The sequence below is a fragment of the Poecilia reticulata genome, chromosome 4 (assembly GCF_904066995.2).
Source record: "Poecilia reticulata chromosome 4, P_reticulata-male-v2, whole genome shotgun sequence".
NCBI lineage: Eukaryota > Metazoa > Chordata > Actinopteri > Cyprinodontiformes > Poeciliidae > Poecilia > Poecilia reticulata.
In genome coordinates, this window is record NC_088833.1 from 7,913,200 (window position 1) to 7,931,464 (window position 18,265).

General features: G+C 35.8%; 2 protein-coding genes across 5 annotated transcripts in view; one reads left to right on the forward strand and one right to left on the reverse strand.

Moving 5' to 3' along the window:
• Positions 1–465: 465 nt before the first annotated feature.
• On the reverse strand, positions 466–4,704 carry gamt (guanidinoacetate N-methyltransferase). Its single transcript, XM_008406642.3, has 6 exons — positions 4,406–4,704; positions 3,264–3,409; positions 3,113–3,176; positions 2,831–2,898; positions 1,976–2,086; positions 466–727 (listed from the first exon to the last, which is right to left on the reverse strand). The coding sequence occupies exons 1-6, from the start codon at positions 4,581–4,583 to the stop codon at positions 587–589; spliced, it is 708 nt and encodes a 235-aa protein (XP_008404864.1). The 5' UTR covers positions 4,584–4,704; the 3' UTR covers positions 466–586.
• Positions 4,705–11,280: 6,576 nt separating this feature from the next.
• dazap1 (DAZ associated protein 1) overlaps positions 11,281–18,265 on the forward strand; it is a 35,293-nt gene continuing 28,308 nt past the window's right edge. For 2 of the 4 annotated variants that reach the window (XM_008406638.3, XM_081606140.1), the window contains exons 1-4: positions 11,281–11,510; positions 12,450–12,490; positions 16,169–16,335; positions 17,363–17,428. In XM_008406638.3, the coding sequence (XP_008404860.2) occupies positions 11,479–11,510; positions 12,450–12,490; positions 16,169–16,335; positions 17,363–17,428 (306 nt within the window). In that variant the 5' untranslated portion in view covers positions 11,281–11,478. The remainder of the gene's footprint in view (positions 11,511–12,449; positions 12,491–16,168; positions 16,336–17,362; positions 17,429–18,265) is intronic. The other 2 variants (XM_008406639.3, XM_008406640.3) reach the window with 2 other exon arrangements.

The following is an 18,265-nucleotide window of genomic DNA, read 5'->3' on the forward strand; positions in this document are numbered from 1 at the left end:
TGCATTGATATTAAATTAAATAGAAATGGCTGAGCTAGATGTAGTTTTTCAAATGCATCTTTTGCTACAAATGATCAAACACTAAAAGAATGCCGTTTTTGAATTTAAAGCAATAAAATGCTTATTTTCTTATTTAAAATAGAAATTAAATAATTTATTTGCATCTTTTACTTTATTTCTAATATTGTTTAAAAAGGCTTAAGTATAAAATCTACAAAATATAGCATTTTTAAAATTGAGCTGATAGATTAATTGCTAACTAAAATAATCGATAATTGCAGCCCTGCTCTATAAGTTCAGCACATCCCCTTTATGCATTTTTGATTTAATGAAAGTGGTCAAATGAAAAATGTATTCTTGTTTTTAATCTGACTGATCGATTAATCGGCAAAAATAACCAATAGAATAATCGATTACTAAAGTAATCATTAGTTGTAGCCATAAATAAATACAAAAAACATTAAATGCAGTCATGATGGAGTTGGTTTTATTAAAACGTTGCACAGTCAAATACGTGATTGGCAGGAGACAAAAGGCACATCTGAATATAAAAAGGCTGCAGCTGCAGCAGCGGCGTCTTCGTTCTTTATTCTTTCACAATAGTGGGAGTGATCATCTTCTTGAAGGAGTAGTATTTGCATTCAGTGGGTGGTTCAATGTCCATGGTGGTGGTGCTAATCTTCTCCTTCTTGAAGCCGGCCTCGAGCAGATGGGGCACCTGGGTTTCCTGAAAATCATTAACAGAGACAGAGAGAGGCGGTCGGCGTGCGGTCCAATCCGGTTCATCAGCAGCAACCTTGACATGAAAGCAGCAGGTAACTCAGGTGAACGCAGTGATGTTTTCACCATCTGCGTGTGTCTCTTGTGATAATAGTTGTTGCATTGGAAGCATCAGCATATCCAAAGGAAAGCAGATGCAAATTAGCTTCTGCTATAATCTGGTACAGAAACTCAAATGGTGACATTTATGTTTGAGCTGTGCATTGTCCCTTTTAGAACAAAGATTATCATTATCACTAATAATGATTATGATCTGCATGTTTTACAAACAGAGATCTGCATCTACAGCTTTCCAACGCTACATCCCTACAACGTTTTTAGATGAATCTCTGCTCCAATGCAGCCAAGTCAAATTATCGCATCACTTCTTCAGCGTCAAGTTTAAGACGGAAACAATTAATCGGATTAATCAGGATGAATCAAGTGTAGAAATAATCGTCAACTAATCTAGATATCAATTAATCGTTAACTGGAGCATACAGACTTTAAAAAATCCATTTGTAAAAGAACAACAGTGCAGAAATTAAACCAAAACTTGCAAATACATGTGACATTGTTTTAATGTTTCAAATTCTGTAAAAAATAAAAATAAAACTCATATTAAGCACATTTTATAAATCAACTATTAATCTGTCAATCCAACCCCCCCCCAAACAAACAGATTAGTCCCACACTGGATTGATATGTCAAAAAGAAAAGGCTGGACTTTTCAAATGTTGATGTTAAAAGTATTTTTTAAACAAATGATCAAGGATACACTAAAGAAACTCTGTTTTTTTGCATTTTAGGCAGTAAAATGTTAATTTTCTTATTTAAATGGAACTGATTTATTGATTTGTATTTTTTATGCATTTCTAATATTATATAAAAAAAGGCGTAAGCGGTTAAATTAAAAATCTGCAGAATGTGCCAAATGTTTCATTCAATTTATTGTCAAAATAATAAATTTCTAAAATACTCATTAGTTGCAGCTCTAATCATCTAAAAGCTGCAGAACCATAGCTCTGGAGTTGGAGGATCCTGCTAAAGTATGTAGTGAATTTATACGACCAAATTGTATTATAAAAACTGTTTTTATGCTTCGGTTGCGTAGCTGCATCATGGGAAGCAGTTCAGGGGAATTGTTGTAGAGAAGCGGACGATAAATCAGATAATCGGATGATTTTATTTTGATGAGATCATCAAGGCGACAAACCTGGAACATTTTCTCAATGTTGTCGTATTTTTCCTTGAGCAGTTCGCCCCAGGAGGTCAGGTTGCAGTAGGTGAGGACGCCTCCGGGTTTGAGCATCCTGTGAGCGTGACCCTGCAGGTAAAGAAACCACACCGTTCATTTTCCCTTCATAAAAAAATCATAATTAATAATAATAAGATGGTCTGGGGTCTCACTGGGCTCCGACTACAGAAACAATTCGCCCTCCAGCTCAATAATAACATGATAAACACAGGAGCTGTTTGTAAATGTATTTGACTAAACCAAAATCATATAAAACTCTGAAAAGACCTTAAGGTCATGCAAAAGTCGCAGTTTGCATGTTTTTATACGTTCATTTGGGTCTCGACTGCTTCTATAAACAGTCCAAACTTGTTGTTTTTTGGCAATAAGGTAATATTTTTTGATGTCTAAAAAACAAGCCATTTTAAAAATATTCCAATTGTTGAGTCACAATCAACGGGGGCTACACTGTTACCTAGCAACCCCAGCACATCACCTATGGCTGCTGGACAAGACGTGTTTTGCTGTTGATTTCCTACCCAGAAACCACTTGCTGCATTCTTGATGGTTGTGCAGGAGGCTCTACTAATGCTTTTCAAAGGAGCTCAATATAGGCCGAACTGTGCAGACTGATATCTCATACACTAAGAATGATTTTGTGCAAAAGAAATGAACTAAAAATGTAAAACAAACCTCTGCTGCTGTATTTAAAAATAAAATAATTATTGGAGTTCTTGTTATTTTTGCCATTAGCTTTAAATAGAACCAACAAAGTGGCTGAAGAGCTTCAGCTGCAGATTCAGCTTAGAAATGTAGCTTCTTTCAGTCACTTACCTTAATGAAATCAAACTGGTGAGTGTGCCACGTTTCCTCTGAGAGAGGATATGTGTCATAGAGAATACCTGAAAGAGAAGGCAGAGGTGGCAGCATGCATCATGCAGTCAAATTTATTTATTGATTCTTTTTATTATTTCTGCTCTAAAGGCATGCTTTCCTTTTAGTTCATGATGTTCACAGGTCACAGATAAAAACATTCAGTTAGCCCAGCACTCCTCCAGCGTTCCTATTCCCAGTAATTTATATATTTATGACAAATTGCGTCAGGAAATGTCTCACCATCAAAGTGATTGTCTGGCAGGGTTGGAACAACTTTTTCCCACAGACCCTTCAGAGGGACAACCTGCAGGAGGAAAAAAGAGGCTCACTAGCACCTTATTTTACCAACTTTCCATTCTCAGTTGTCACTGCACTGACTGAGTCTAATGACCTTGTGAGGCTGAGACTTGGCCCAGTTCTCCAGACGGGCAAATACTCCATCGTTGCACTCGATGATCCAGTGCTCCTCGATGGGGAAGGACTCCACCTTCGTGGCAGCGATGGCCATGCCGAACCCGATCTCCAGAACCCGACCGCCTGTCAGACAAACAGAACCAAACTTTTCATCTGTTCCCTGCTTGTACGACATTTACAAAACCCATCAAATGTTCAGGGTGAACTAAAATTGTCAGTATTCTACTTTATGTGTGATTTATTACTCTGTAGGGCATTGAGAGGAAGTGATTGCACAGAAATGCCGAGGAGTAACTTATAAAACTTGATGCTTAAGTCTTTTATTTAATAATTGAAAAATCTTTTAATTGCTTTCAGATCATCAGAAATATTTAGATTTGCTTATATTTTTGCAACCTCCAGGAAATTTGTTCTAAGATGCCTAATTTGCTTCCAAATAAAAAAAAACCTTTACAATGTAGATATTTTACATGCATTTGCACATCAATCTAAGAAATAAACTGAATATAGTATTCACACTGTGCAAACTAAACTTGAATTTTAAACTTTTTTGCATTCTTTGAAACATCTGGATCAGTCTGGCTTTCAAAGATGAAAGTACGTGAGCAGAAATGCTCTCTGCCCCCTGCAGACTTCTTGGCCTTTTCCCAGTAGTGAAGTAACAGCTGCTGCAGTATTCACCAACACAGCGCACCATGTGTTTTACCATTACAGAGTCAAAGCAACTGTAAACTGTTAATTTCTTTTGATTAACAGAAAAGAAGTTTACAGATAATAACATAAATTATTAACTTTTTATATATTCCAAAAAATTTTTTTTGCAAATATTTAAATCTATTTTTGTAGTTTGTAGTCCTCAATATTACACATTCGATCTCTAACAAAAATTTAACACATCTATATTTTCAGCTGAGCTAACAACACTTCTGTCAGACATTTCAACGCCTTTTAAGTGTATACAAGAAAAAAAAAGTGTGATTTTAAACCACATTCCTTTAGAATATTCTGTGTTGCTGTCTCTTTAAATGACAAGTTCATGCAATGTGAGTTCAACATCGGACAAGCCGCGCGGCAGAACGCGATGCCCGATAATACACACTCCTTCCCGGCCGTTGTTACCTTTAGAAGCTGCAACGGTCGCCAGCGAGTGCATGTACGGGGTTTCCCAGCGTTCCATGACCGGCTTTCCCATAATCTCTAGGTGTGTATCGGCCTCATTGTACCCGGCGTTAGCGTCGTGCCAGGAGGGCTTGCAGTCCTCTCCCTTGGTGAATATGGGCTGAGGAGCGGAGGTCATTTTGGTTTGCTGTCGTTGCGGTTGGCGGGCTCTACTGGAGGGTTTCTCTGACACAGAAGAGGGTGAAAGTGGAGGAGGCGGTGGTTTATATCGAGCTCACAACTGCTGACACCGCAATCGTGTGACTGGGGGTCAAAAAGCGCAAATATACATTCCAAGATTTAAGAGAGCCCAAGATCCTCTGAAGATAAGATGACTCACTCAGTGGGAAATAACGGATTATCATTATTGTTATATGTACTGGTTTGGTGGCTTTTTTGAGCCAAATTTGCCAACTTTTAAAGTACTTGCAGGCTACTGTTTTTTTCTCTCTCTGTTTTCAATAACAACACAAAATAATTAATTTTGATGTTTTAACTTGTTCAGCAACATTTAATGAATCAAACGACCGAGTCAGATTTGCATAAAAATGGGGATCTTTAGATAATTTTTGATCCTAAACATAAAGGTATCACAGGTTTACTTCTTTCTTGAAGAAAAGCACACAGATTGTTGGATTTTTCTAGAATAGATTATGAAGTCATAAAAAAAGAATAATGTTGCTAACCTCCCATTTTAAGACAAAAAAAAAACTTGTAAAAAATTGCAAATTGTGTCCATTTGCATCAGATGCCAGTACTGGAGGGCCACATTTGTATCATTCTTGAAATGACATTGTGTTTGGGGCCACAAATATAAATAAAAAAACAGACGGACTTCAGTCTGTCTTGTTGTAACCTTTCCTTCAATAACTCTTTCATTAAGAGTCACAACAATATTTAATTTCTCTTTGTTATCTACAAAGTATTTTTTCACCATTTGGACACCACTGGCCAAATCCTACTTGAATTGATCTTCTCAAGGATCTCTCATGTGAAAAATGTAAAAACTGCATAAATATTCATATATTGAGGCACTTCATCATAAGCAATAGGCAAACAGTCCCTACAAATGGAAATGTATTCATTTAGGTCAGGTGAGCTGGAACAGCGACGCATCTAAAACGTGGGTCTTGATGACCAAGGTTAAGAGTTACTGGTCTATCACATAAAACACCAATAACACCAGTTTGCGGTTTTCACATAAGAAAAAGTTCAATGATTTGAACATGAAATAAATCAAATGATTCTTCTTTTGGCAGCTTTTACTGAAACAGCTGCTTCTGGAAAACATATTAAAAGTTGCTGCTTTCAGCTTCTACTGTTAAGACTATCAATCTGACTTAATCTTTGGAATTTGAACTTTTGGTCTCACATAGCACTTATATCAATACCTTTGAATCAGCTGCTGTCCTAGTAGACGTGTCTGAGCTGTTCCGTTGAAAAGAGTTAAATCTCCATGGAGGACAATTAAATCTACCCTGAAAAAATAGATACAGGAAACAAGAAGGTCCTGGGTTTGAATCACCTTTCTGAGTGAAGTTTGCAGTAGTTCTCTCTGGGTCCATCTACAGCCAAAAATATGCAAAAACTGGCTAATTGCTTGTGCTAATTTCCTCTAAAGAGTGTGTGCAGGGATGTGTTTTTCTGCATTGGGTTCTTATGGATGTGTGACATGTTCAGGGTCACTTTAGCTTTTGATTATTCCTACACTTTATTCATCAGATGAATTTAAACAATCCGTGCATTCTGCAGATTTTTTATTTAAACCTACATATGTAACATTATCCTTTTCACTGGATTGGATCTGCCCACAGTCTGGATCATTTCAAATTGTTTCTTAAAACTTTGTTTTATTCGTTGGCATTTAATTAAGGCCAATGATGCTGTAACTTTTCTGATGAGGTGTCTTTTATTTATTTATTTAGTGTATTACCATTTTTCTCTTTCTTTTTTTATCAACTTATTCTACTGTGTTATCATTTTAGTACAATGCTGGTGCAGTTTCAAACCTGTTTTTAAAGGTGCGGTATAAATAAAGTTGACATGACATAATAGAAATGCTTTAAAAAAACAAATAAATTCAATTCTTATTTCAAATAAGAAAATATTTTATTGTTTGAAATACAATTTCAAAGTATTCTTCTTAGTGTACATAAAAGTTGATTGTGCAGCTAAAAAGATACTTTTAACATCAACATGTGAAAAGCTCAGCTGATTTCTGCTTGACTTGGCATCAGTACAGTGTAGAGCTGATCTCCTGAGTATTTTTTTGGATTAACTGATTAATAATTTCTGCTTCATAGGAAATTTCCTTTAACATAATTTGAACCAGATGATGCTAAAACTATGCCACGTGTAGTGGTATACGTTTGGCTTGATTACTGCTCTGATTGTGTTGTTATTTCAGAAAATTACATTTTCTTGAGCCTGTATACTCCACTATACTCGATTACTAAATTAATTGACAATTATTTGATCAAAATTAATCTATTAATCATTTCAGTCCTATAAAATAGCATTTTTCTAGTCATACTGACCACTCAGATATTTATAGAAAAAAAAATTTAAAAAAATAAATATATATACGTGTATAGCTCGGAAAAAATTAAGAGGCCACTTAGAATGATCAGTTTCTATTATTTTACTTTTTATATGTATATATTTAAGTAAAATAAACATTGTTCTGTTATTCTGTGAACTACTGACAACATGTCTCTGAAATTCCAAGCAAAAATGTAATATTTATTAACAGAAAATGAGAAATGGTCAAAATAACAAAAAGATGCAGAGCTTTCAGACCTCAAATAATGCAAAGAAAAGAAGTTAATATTAATTTAGAAACAACAACACTAATGTTTTAACTCAGGAAGAGTTCAGAAATTAATATTTGGTTGAATAACCAGGAAGTTTTCAATGGGGTTCAGTTCACTGGGCTCTTAGTTTTAAACAGAGCTGTATATATTATAAAAACTATGTATATTATCCTTCTACATTTATATACACTACCCTCCTTTGTTCTATCATATAAATTTCCACTGAAATACATTGAAGTTTGCGGTTGTAGCGTGACAAAAGAAAGCTCAAGAGGTGTGAATATTGTACCTAACCAGAAGAGTAGGTTTATTGTTTCCCGTGTCAGAATGCATTAGTTAATGCATGCAAGTGAGATTCAGTGCAGCAAAGTGTCATTGAAGGGAGTGGATATCAAGAGGCTCAAAAGAGGGTTGGTGGATGATGAGACCCTGCAGAGCAACAAGGACCTTCGCTCAGCTTCATCTAATGGAGTAGAAAAGGAATTAGAGGAAAGATGATCAGCGGTTCTGTTCCCGAGCGTTGGTCTGTCTGCTGTGATTCACCACATAATGTTGTGATTCACATCATCTGCAGTGAAAAAGATAAGTGGCTCTAAATATAGTTCTGAGAAGAGTGGGCTTGATTTTCAGATTTTCATCCATCCGTCGTTTACACACACTTATCCTGGTGGGGTCATGTGGAGGGCTGCAGCCTGTCAGCAAGAGGACGGAGACTGAGACGATTAATCAGATTAACTAGATTAACCAGATTAATTATGATGATCAGTTATTGAAATAATCGCCAACTAATTTAGTAATCGATTAATTCTTACCTGGAGTAAACAGACTCCAAAAAAAGTCCAATTCCTAAAAGAATAACACAGTCAAGGCAGTAATTAAGTCAAAACTGTAATATATACATATATATTCTAGAACTTTTCAAGTGGCATAGTTTTGAATGTTTATTTCATTGTGTTTAAAAAAGGAATTTAATTATTTGTTTATTTGCATTTTAATATATTTTAATCAAACTTTCTTTTTGTTTTTTTATGTTTATCATATATTTTTCTCTGACATTTTACTTATTCAAAATAAATATTTTATTTCATTATCAGCTGGTCTGGTGGCAACAGGAAGAGGGAGCTGTTTTTCTAACCCGGCAAAGCTGCAGTTTTCTGCACATAGCAGCTGGTTGAATCTGACTTTAATAACAGAATATTATAATAGAAATGTGGCAATATTACATACTTAATCAGGAAACATTGAATTTGTGATAGATGTTACAATCAGAAGAGGTTGTAACAACATGATTCATTCTGCCAGCAGCCTTAAATGTCAGGGCCGGCCCAAGACATTTTGGGGCCCTGAGCAGATTTTCAATTGGTGCCCCCAACATCATTTCTAAGCTACTGTGTAATACAACTACTATCATTAATGTCATTTGTAATTATTTCATATCACACAAATGTTATTATGGCTGTTGATTTTAGCATTACAGGATTGCAAACTAAAATAAAAAATATTTGGATTTTGAAATGCAGAGTTATATTTAAGTGTGACATATTATTTTTACTGATAAACATTAAATTTACTGTAACCAAGCTAACAAATCTGATATCTTATATTTCCCTAAAGGTGACAGCAACCATCAGCAGTAAGACACTATTTGGGTAAAAACTATGAAAATAATAGAAGTAATTTTTCATGTGTAGTTTTTTTTTTTTTTTTTTTTTTTAACATAAAGCATCTCTAAAAATTAACACTGAACCCCATTGGAAATCTCATGATTATTCAACCAAATATTGATGTCTAAGCTCTTCCTGAGTTAAAACATTAGTGTTGTTGTTTCTAAATTAATATTAACTTGTTTTCTTTGCATTATTTGAGGTCTGAAAGCTCTGCATCTTTTTCCTCATTTTGACTATTTCTCATTTTCTGCAATTAAATACTAAATTTTTCCTCTGAATATCGGAGACATGTTGTCAGTAGTTCATAGAATAAAAGAACAATGTTCATTTTACTCAAACATCCATTCATTTTCTTTCACCCTTGTCCCTCAGTGGGGTCGGGAGGGTTGCTGGTGCCCATCTCCAGCTAACGTTCCGGGCGAGAGGCGGGGTACACTCTGGACAGGTCGCCAGTCAGTCGCAGGGCAACACAGAGACAAACAGGACAAACAACCATGCACACACACACTCACACCTAGGGGCAATTTAGACAGACCAATTAACCTAACAGTCATGGTTTTGGATTGTGGGAGGAAACCGGAGTACCCGGAGAAAACCCACGCATGCACAGGGAGATTATGCAAACTCCATGCAGAAAGACCCCAGGCCGGGAATTGAACCCAGAACCTTCTTGCTGCAAGGCAACAGCTCTACCAACTGCTCCACTGTGCAGCTCTTACTCAAACATAAACCATTAAAAAGTAAAAATTAAGTGGTCTCTCAATTTTTTCCAGTTCTGTATATGTACGTCATGATGTATCCTATTAATCCCATTCATGCTCAACATGTTTTGATCATTTCCAAGTAAAATACATTTGACACATTTGAATATTTACTAATTATACCCCTTATTGATGTGCTTTATGTCCACCTCCCCTGCTGCTCCTATTTCTGTCTTTGTTAGGGAAACAGAAGTGAGTCCATTTCCTCTGAGAAACATGATCAAGCTGTTTCCCTCATACATGAGGTGATTTGAAAGAAATTGGCTCCAGTCCCAGTGGAGAGGCTGCTATAAATCATGACATGCTGATGTTTGTCCTCAATTTGTCCTTTATGAATGATATGGAGCAGATAAAGAGAAACAAGAGCATCTTCCAGGGACATGCTTTGCTGAGTGAGAAGGTGGTTCTCGTTCTGACTTTTATAATTCCCACCGGCGAACTGGGAAAGCTTTGGGAATAACAGCAGCACAGAGACACTCCTGTACTTCTATTTCTGTTGTTAATTAGATCCAAGATACATAATTGGTTTGAAAGGACACAGTTATAAAGGGAAAAAGGGAACAAATGTGTAATAAACATGATGATCCATGCAACATTGTATTGAAAAAATAATTTCAGATAATATTTTATCTTTCAAATATCTTTGTGTGTGCGTTTGATTCATGAAGACAAAGAAAAGTGGAGAAATGTTTCTTAAATCTGACGCTATTAATAAGCTGAGTGGAGGTGTGGGTTGTTGGGTTCATTTAAAATATCTAGAAAGTAAAAAAAAAAGTACGATTTTGGTTTTTTTTATTATTATGTGAAATGTTTTAAACCACGTGTCAAACTCGAGGCCTGTGGGCCAAATCTGGCCCACCACAGCTTCTTATGTGGCCCTTAAATTCTAGACTAAACACTAAATGTGCTTAAATATCATGTTATCAATCAAATCAATGCAGTTTTTGTCTGTTTACTGACAAATTATATAAATCGACTTTTTATTACTCGCTGTATGGATCATGGACTATAATCTGACATCAATTTGACTCCCAATTATGTATTAGCACAAAAAAGAGTGTGGATTTGTTGATTTTACATGAATTTGCACAATAATACTCAAGAAACCGGAGGTTCTGACTGGTATAATTTGGCAGTAAACAGATAAAAACTGCATTGATAACATAATATTTAAGCATATTTAGTGTTTAGTCTAGAATATAGAGGGCCACAAAAAAAGCTATGGCGGGCCAGATTTGGCCCACTGGCCTTGATTTTGACATGCATTAAACGATTATATTTTTGTGATTTCAATTTGCGCAATTTTATTGTTAACAGAAACACAGCTAATGTCTTCTGTCAGAGGCTTCCTGAGATGTTGCTGTAATACAGACTGCTACAGGAGATCCTTCAGCATCTACAACTCTTTGAAGAAAAAATGTTAAAACATTCAATTCCCACTCGGATTAATACAGTATTTGAATATGAGTTAAACTTCACAGTTACTTGCAACTTCATGTCCCTTTATCCCATAAAATCCCAATGAAATCCAGTGACGTTTGCGGTGCACTGTAAACTGAGCATGACGTAATTTCCAGATTACAGTTCTGTCTTTCTAAGCAAATGAGCCGTGGAGTGCTGGTGTTTGGGTGTAATGTTCCTTTAAAGGCTGTTGCCCCCTGCAGCGTCGTCATTGCGCAGAACAGTTTGAACCAAAAAGCGGAGTGACCTTCCTCCGCTTTCAGTCTGAGAGGGGCAGCACTGAAGCAAGAAGCCGCTCACAGCTCCCAAAGTCCACCGCTACAGCCTCAGAAATGAACAACAACTTAGTCGGAGATGAAGTCGGGTGAGATATGCCTAAAAGAGCTTCCCTGTGTTTCCACAAGAACATTTTTCTGCTGTTTTGTAACTTGCAGCCTGCGCTCGGTGTTGTCAAGCTGTCATTTGACAGCTAGCTGCGGCTAGCTCGGTTAGCTTCAGTAAGCCGGAGGAAACGCGGCTAAAAAGTGAAACTAGTCCTCAAAGTGAGTGGGTTGTTTGTGTTATGGCTTGTGGCGAATTATACCCGGTTGACCTGCGGTAGTGACACACTAGTTGTCAAATCGGTTTTTACTGTTGTCACTTATTTCTAGTTAGCTCCAAGCAGCAGAGCTAGTTTTGCTAGCGCTCGGCAGCGAGGCGAAAGTCAGCTCTTGACTCCGCCGCGGCTAGGACATTTAGCGGGCACTGCTGGAGAATGGAGCATCCTCTCCTGCACCGGGCTCTCGGTTTTTACATCCATCACCTCATACGTTGTGTCGATTATCTCCACCAGGTAGCTAGTTGAACAGTTGAAACAGACGCTGAACTTCATGGTTATTTAGTCGGCACCGGGAGTTTGGTTCGCTCCGCATGCAGCGAGCCGAGCCACCGCGCTTCCCCCGGCTCTGCTTCGCTGTGGTCGGGCTCTCATGGTTGAAGGCTGGTGGTTTCCAGTTAGCTCCCCCAACGTCACGGCTCTGTCCCAGGCTGACTTACGTGGCAGGACGTTTCATGTAAAAGACCTCTTTATTGTCGATGCCGCTGCTTGCAGTATTTAAAGCGCAAATTGGCGAACATTAGACGCGGTGTTTTTAAGCGTTGCACCGTGTGTTTATGTTGATGTTGCAGCAGTTTGTGTGTGTGTGTGTGTGTTTTTTTATTTAAACTTTTAATGTAATATCCGCACATTTTAGCAGAAGCTCTGTTTTTCTCTCAGTTCATCTCTTTGCTATAACTAGTGATTATGTTTGGTCTCATCTTTTAGGAAACTTTTTGTAGGTGGACTGGACTGGAGTACGACACAAGGTAAGTCCTGCTGCTATAACATAAGTAGGAATGTCAGGAAAATAAAAATAAAACTATAGATGTCATTGCATATTTGTGGAATATTGCATTTACTGTCAGCGCCAATAAAGCCATAAGTTCCTCATTCATCCAATTTGTCAAATATTTGAATGCATTGTATGTAAAACCCTATGAAATGCTGCATTCAAGCATTGCACAAATTGACTTGTATGCTGATTATAATTCCATATGTTCTGCTTCTCTATTCAAAACAAACATTTCCTTCTCAAAGCAAATGATAACATCATCATGTTAGGACTCCAGTTAATGCCCTGCAACTTTTATCAGCATCTTTTAGCTCTGCAAAAGTCTGGAAAAGAGCCATTAATTTACATCAGGTGTTTAGAGCAGAATAAAAATACTTTTTATTGTCCCACACTGAGGAACGTTTGGGTGCAACAGAAGTAAAGTGACAAGCAATCAAAGCATGTAAAGTATTGCGAATATATATAAACAGAAAATATATAAAAACAGAATTAAGAATAATTTGCTGCACTGTAACAGTAAAAATACAACATAAAAATACTGTGCAGTTATTAAAAATAGTGTGTTCTGAGGCAGAGATGGGCAGAATACACAAATTGTACTCAAGTAAAAGTACTTGAACATATTTTTACTTAAGGTAAAAGTAAAGAGTGGCCATCCAAGAAATTACTCAAGAAAGAGTGAAAAAGTATTTGTTAAAAAATCTACTCAAGTACTGAGTTACTGATCAAATTATCAATCATTTAATATTTAAAAGTTGCATAATCAGACAGACCAAAATATAAAGTTAAGTGGAAATTTTGTTATTTTAAGGATGAAAATGACAATAATTCAAATAAGTAACAAAAAATAACAAAATCAGGCAAAAGAAAATCTTTCTAAATCAGTTTCTTTCAATAAAAAAAACTTATGCAACTAGAAAAAAAACTGCAGGTCTTTGGTTAATTTTTGGTTAAAACATGTTTGGTTTCTTTCATTCAGTGAAGAAGAAAATCCAGAAATTTTGCTCAAAGAAGAATAGAAATGCTTCATAATAAAATTACTCAAGTAAAAGTACAGCACAGTAAAAATACTCCTAGAAGTCTGTTGTTTCCCCCCCCCCAAAAAAGTTACTCAAGTAAATGTAATTGAGTAATTGTAACTAGGTACTTTCAAACTGTGTGCCACTGAGTAGGATCAGTTTAAAAGTAATATACGAAATGTGTGTTTGTGTCTTAAAAACAACAAACTGTTCACAATAAGTGATGATAACAGGAGGTTGTTGGGATGGTAACTGAGTTTAACAGCAGATTGGAGGAAGGATCTACGGTAACACTCCTTTGTGCACCCAGGATGCAGCAGTTTGTCGTTGCAGGAGCTCTGCAGTTCAGCAACACATAGTCCAGCAGTGATGTTGCATTACTTATTCCTTCTGCCTCCCATCACCTGAACGGGGTCAAGAGGTCGTTCTGGGACAGAACTGGTGCAGGATAGTCTGGTTGAAATTAAAAGGCAACAATGTTTAAAAAGCTGATAATCTGGGGTAGCTGATCTCATTCTAGGGAAATTAAAACCAGAGTAATAATTCAGAAATGTAAAAAAAAATTGTGTATAACTGGCAGATATTTCCCTCAAACATTCTTAGACGCTCTACTTTTTTTAATTCTTTGAATAAAATCTGTTAATTGATTTGTATTAGTTTAATCGGCTAGAAAATATTTTAACCTTTTAAAATGACCATATTCTGAAACAAAAATTCATCCTGCTTGCATTGATGTAAACATTAGAGTTAAATGTAGACTCGTTGATCGAATGAATCAAATCAGTTGATATGGAGCTAATATTTAAGGTAAATCAAATGCACCTGGTTTACGTCATTAACATGAGTAGATGGCAAATTATATTCTAAAAGGGTTTTACATTATCGATGTCATTTATTGAAACTGCAATCCTCATCATAAGTGTTGCTGTATTATTATTATTATTAATAATAATAATAATAATAGAGCTATTATAAAACCACAAAAATATTACGTATTATTTTTTGACTAAATGTGAAATAAAAATCTGAAGAACTAAGTATTAAGTACAAAAAACTATTTGATAACTGGGCCTTAAATATATAGCATAAAAAAAAAAGTTATTACAGGACGATAAATTCATTACTTCTATTTGATATCAGTTATGCAGAACCAGACCTAATGCTAAAATAAGGCATGTTTCTTACGCGTACTTAATTTTTTTATTAATTAGTAGAGATGCACAGATTTAAAAAGAATTTTCTGCCAATTTCAGTTAAACTTCAAGGCACCGATTCCAACTTTTATTCTAAGTGCATTTTAATTCATAAGAGAAAAATGTGCTGCTGGGTTTTATTCATACAGGAATTGGTTCTGAATCCAACTGACTGAATGAATAATCTCAATTTATACATAAAGTAAATAACATAACTTTATAAAAGCGAAAAGTCAAAGGTTGAAAAGTCAAAGGTATTTACTGAAATTGGTGGAGAATTTTATTTTTGCTGCATTAATTGCACATGTTTGCAACCGGAAGAGTCATTTTTGTCTTCAGTTCTGCTGTATCTTTTAATCTTAATCTTTTCAGGGGACAAAAATGTAATTAATAATCTGTAATAAAAATGTTTCATTTTTAAACCACCGCCATTTTGTCTATTTTGACAATTTAAAACAAGAGAAAAATAAACATTTCATTATTATTTCATCTGCTGATCAAATGCAAAATGTGTCAATCGATTAGTGTCTCTCTATTAATTATGGTTGCATCGTTTTGTAAAAAAAAGAAATAACGTTGGAGGCTAAAGGCCTGCAGGAAATACTGATTTGTTTCTCTTCCAAGTCATTCAAGGTATTTTCCAGATATGACCTAAAGGGAAGTGCTCTTGTGCGTTGAGACAGTTTAATTTTATTTAAATACACATCTTTATGATGCTTTCACATAATATTTGGTAGGAAGACCTGTAAATCAAAAGCAGTTGGTTTATATTTACGTCCTGCTTGCATTCCGACCCAACAGGAGTCGACTTCCAGGTTTGCTTGAAGCCCTTCTGCAGCTCATGGCTAATTTGTTGTTGTTTAACTTTGCACAAGAGCTTGTCTGTATTTACTGCCGTCTTAACTTTAAGATCTGCACCACAGTTCTGCGTAACTCTGTGGTTTTTTTTCTGCGCCGATGCCCCAGGGCTTTCCAGCAATAAGAAAACCGATTATACTAGCTCTCCAAAGTGACTTCTCATTTGTTCAAACTTGCTCGTCTTGGTTGAAACGGCTCCCCGGGTGTGTGCTGGGTTTGCTGTGCTCGGTAGCACGCTTGGCACCGTGCAAGATGACACTAGGTCTGTGCTTTGTTTGCTTTTGGGGAGTTTCTGTATGCGTCTTATTCTAATTTAATGTTTTAACGTAAATAGTCCAATCCCTGGTGATGCAACATAAATTCAAGGTCGCAGGAGGATTTTCATGGTTTAGCAGCACAGTATGCTTTACTTTTGCACTTCTTTTTGTCCCACTTACATCTTCAGAGCAAGTTTAACTGCTAAGCATAAATTCATCCTCCATTTATCCTGACTGTACTTCTTGATTCTATTCTTGAATCTGTGGTTGTAATTTCCTGCAAAGCTGTGAAATATCAATGCAATGTCTGTCTCTGCTTTCTTAGAAACATTGAGAAACTACTTCTCGCAGTATGGAGAGGTAGTAGATTGTGTCATCATGAAGGACAAAACCACAAATCAGTCGCGAGGCTTCGGCTTTGTTAAGTTCAAAGACCCTAATTGTGTACGAACAGTGCTGGAAACAAAGCCACATAACCTTGATGGAAGAAATGTGAGTATTTTAGGCTGTAAAACTCCTCTGCTTTGTGCTAACTGTGCATAAACATGTTTCATATTTATAGGAAACTATTTGAGAAAAAAGAGATTATATTAGGATACTGATCTTTCTGTGCAGTCCTATGAGTAAAATGTGATGTTTAGAGTAAATATAGGACTTTATTGTCAATATATATACAGCTCTGGAAAACATTGAGGCCAGTGCACTGAATCCCATTGAAAACCTCCTGGTTATTCCTCCAATTATTAATTTCTTAACTCTTCCTGAGTTAAAACATTAGTATTGTTGTTTTCTTTGCGTTACTTGAGGTCTGAAAGCACTGCATCTTTCTAGTTATTTTGATCATTTCTCATTTTCTGCAAATAAACACTAAATTTTTGCTTTAAAATTCAGAGACATGTTGTCAGTAGTTCATATAATAAAAGAACAATGTTCATTTTACTCAGACATAAACATATAAAGAGTAAAAACTGAGAAAATGGTCATTTTAAGTAGTCTCTTAATTTTGTGTCAGATCTGTGTGTAGGTACATTTAAAATAATTGAGAGTATAAGTTAATTTATTTAAGTATATCAATTAGTTTAAGTCTTTAAAGTCTCAGTTGATGGAAAAACAAATTTTCTGTTTTGCAGTATCATGTAAAATCGACAGCAGCTATTTTTTAAGTAGAGATATTTGTCTGCAGAAAAGTATTTTCATGAACTGATGCATTCACTCAGTTCTTAGTGGGGCTCTGCCGAGGCGGTAAGGCAGTCCAAGTTGCCCTAAAATGTATTTATGTAAAAACAAAAAAAAAGGCTTAAAATCTGGAGAATGTGCCAGTTTTGTCAGAATAATCGATAGAATACTATAATTAAAATAATCATCAGTTGAAGCCCTGCTTGCAGCAAGCACTATGTTTGTTGTCGCATTAATTTGATGCCTCGTTAGGCGTTTAGCTCATGAATCTGCATTCGACTTTCTTCTGTTGTTCTTCTCTGTGAGAATATTGTGGAAATATCTCCTCCTCCTCTCCTGTCAGATTGACCCAAAGCCATGCACACCCAGAGGAATGCAGCCTGAAAAGTCTCGAATCAAGGAGGGCTGGGTAAGAGTAATCTGATTACTTCTCAGATAAAACACGCTTATGAAACAAGATGGCGGCTTTGTGCGGGCTGACGTCACTCTGAACGATGGAAACCGATGGAGTTCAATGATGGGGGGAGGGAGAATCCATATTTTCCTAAAATTAAATATTTAAAAACAAAAAAGAAAATTGCTTAATTGAAGGCTGTTCATCATTAAAGATTTTCCTGGGCGATAAATTGTCCCAGAAATTGTTTTGATAAATTATATTATTGTTTTGAGACTATTTTCAAATGTTTATTATTTTCATTATTTTATGAAAGTTTTCCCTCTCAAAACTTCAACTTTGTGCAGAACACTTAACACTGGAGCTGGAAGACATTTTAAGTATTCAAAATAAAACCAACAAGCAAAAACAATAAATAAAACGGAAGTAAAAACAATGAATAAATTGGATTACGATGTCTCTGAAAGTAAAATTACCCTTCAAAAAGTTTACATTTAGCTCATTTTAACTTATATGATTACACATTAAATCACACATTAAATTTCTTATTTATGGTTTTCCTGACTCTGTGGCTCCTTGATAATTTGCAGAAACATTTTTAACACAAACAGCCACTTTTATGTGAAATGTTCTCCCTTGTAGTGTTTTTCTCTGGATTTGGATTTGAAAATAAACTGGATTTTATGATGTAAAATAAAAAAACAAATGGCTCTCGGCACTGAATTTATTTAGGCAGTGAGAAATGTTTCCTCCAACTTGGATCATTTTTGGGTCAACCAGCAAATGCTGCAAAGCTAGATTCATTTTAAGTCACATATTTGGCTGTATGAAGACTGAATGTCAGCTTTATAA

Excerpts from the sequence above, each read along its gene's own strand:
- gamt (XM_008406642.3), bottom strand. The coding sequence starts at position 4,583 with ATGACCTCCGCTCCTCAGCCCATATTCACCAAGGGAGAGGACTGCAAG. Across the intron at positions 2,087-2,830 it reads ACCAGTTTGATTTCATTAAG|GGTCACGCTCACAGGATGCT; the intron begins GTAAGTGACTGA and ends CTTTACCTGCAG. Across the intron at positions 728-1,975 it reads ACATTGAGAAAATGTTCCAG|GAAACCCAGGTGCCCCATCT; the intron begins GTTTGTCGCCTT and ends AATGATTTTCAG.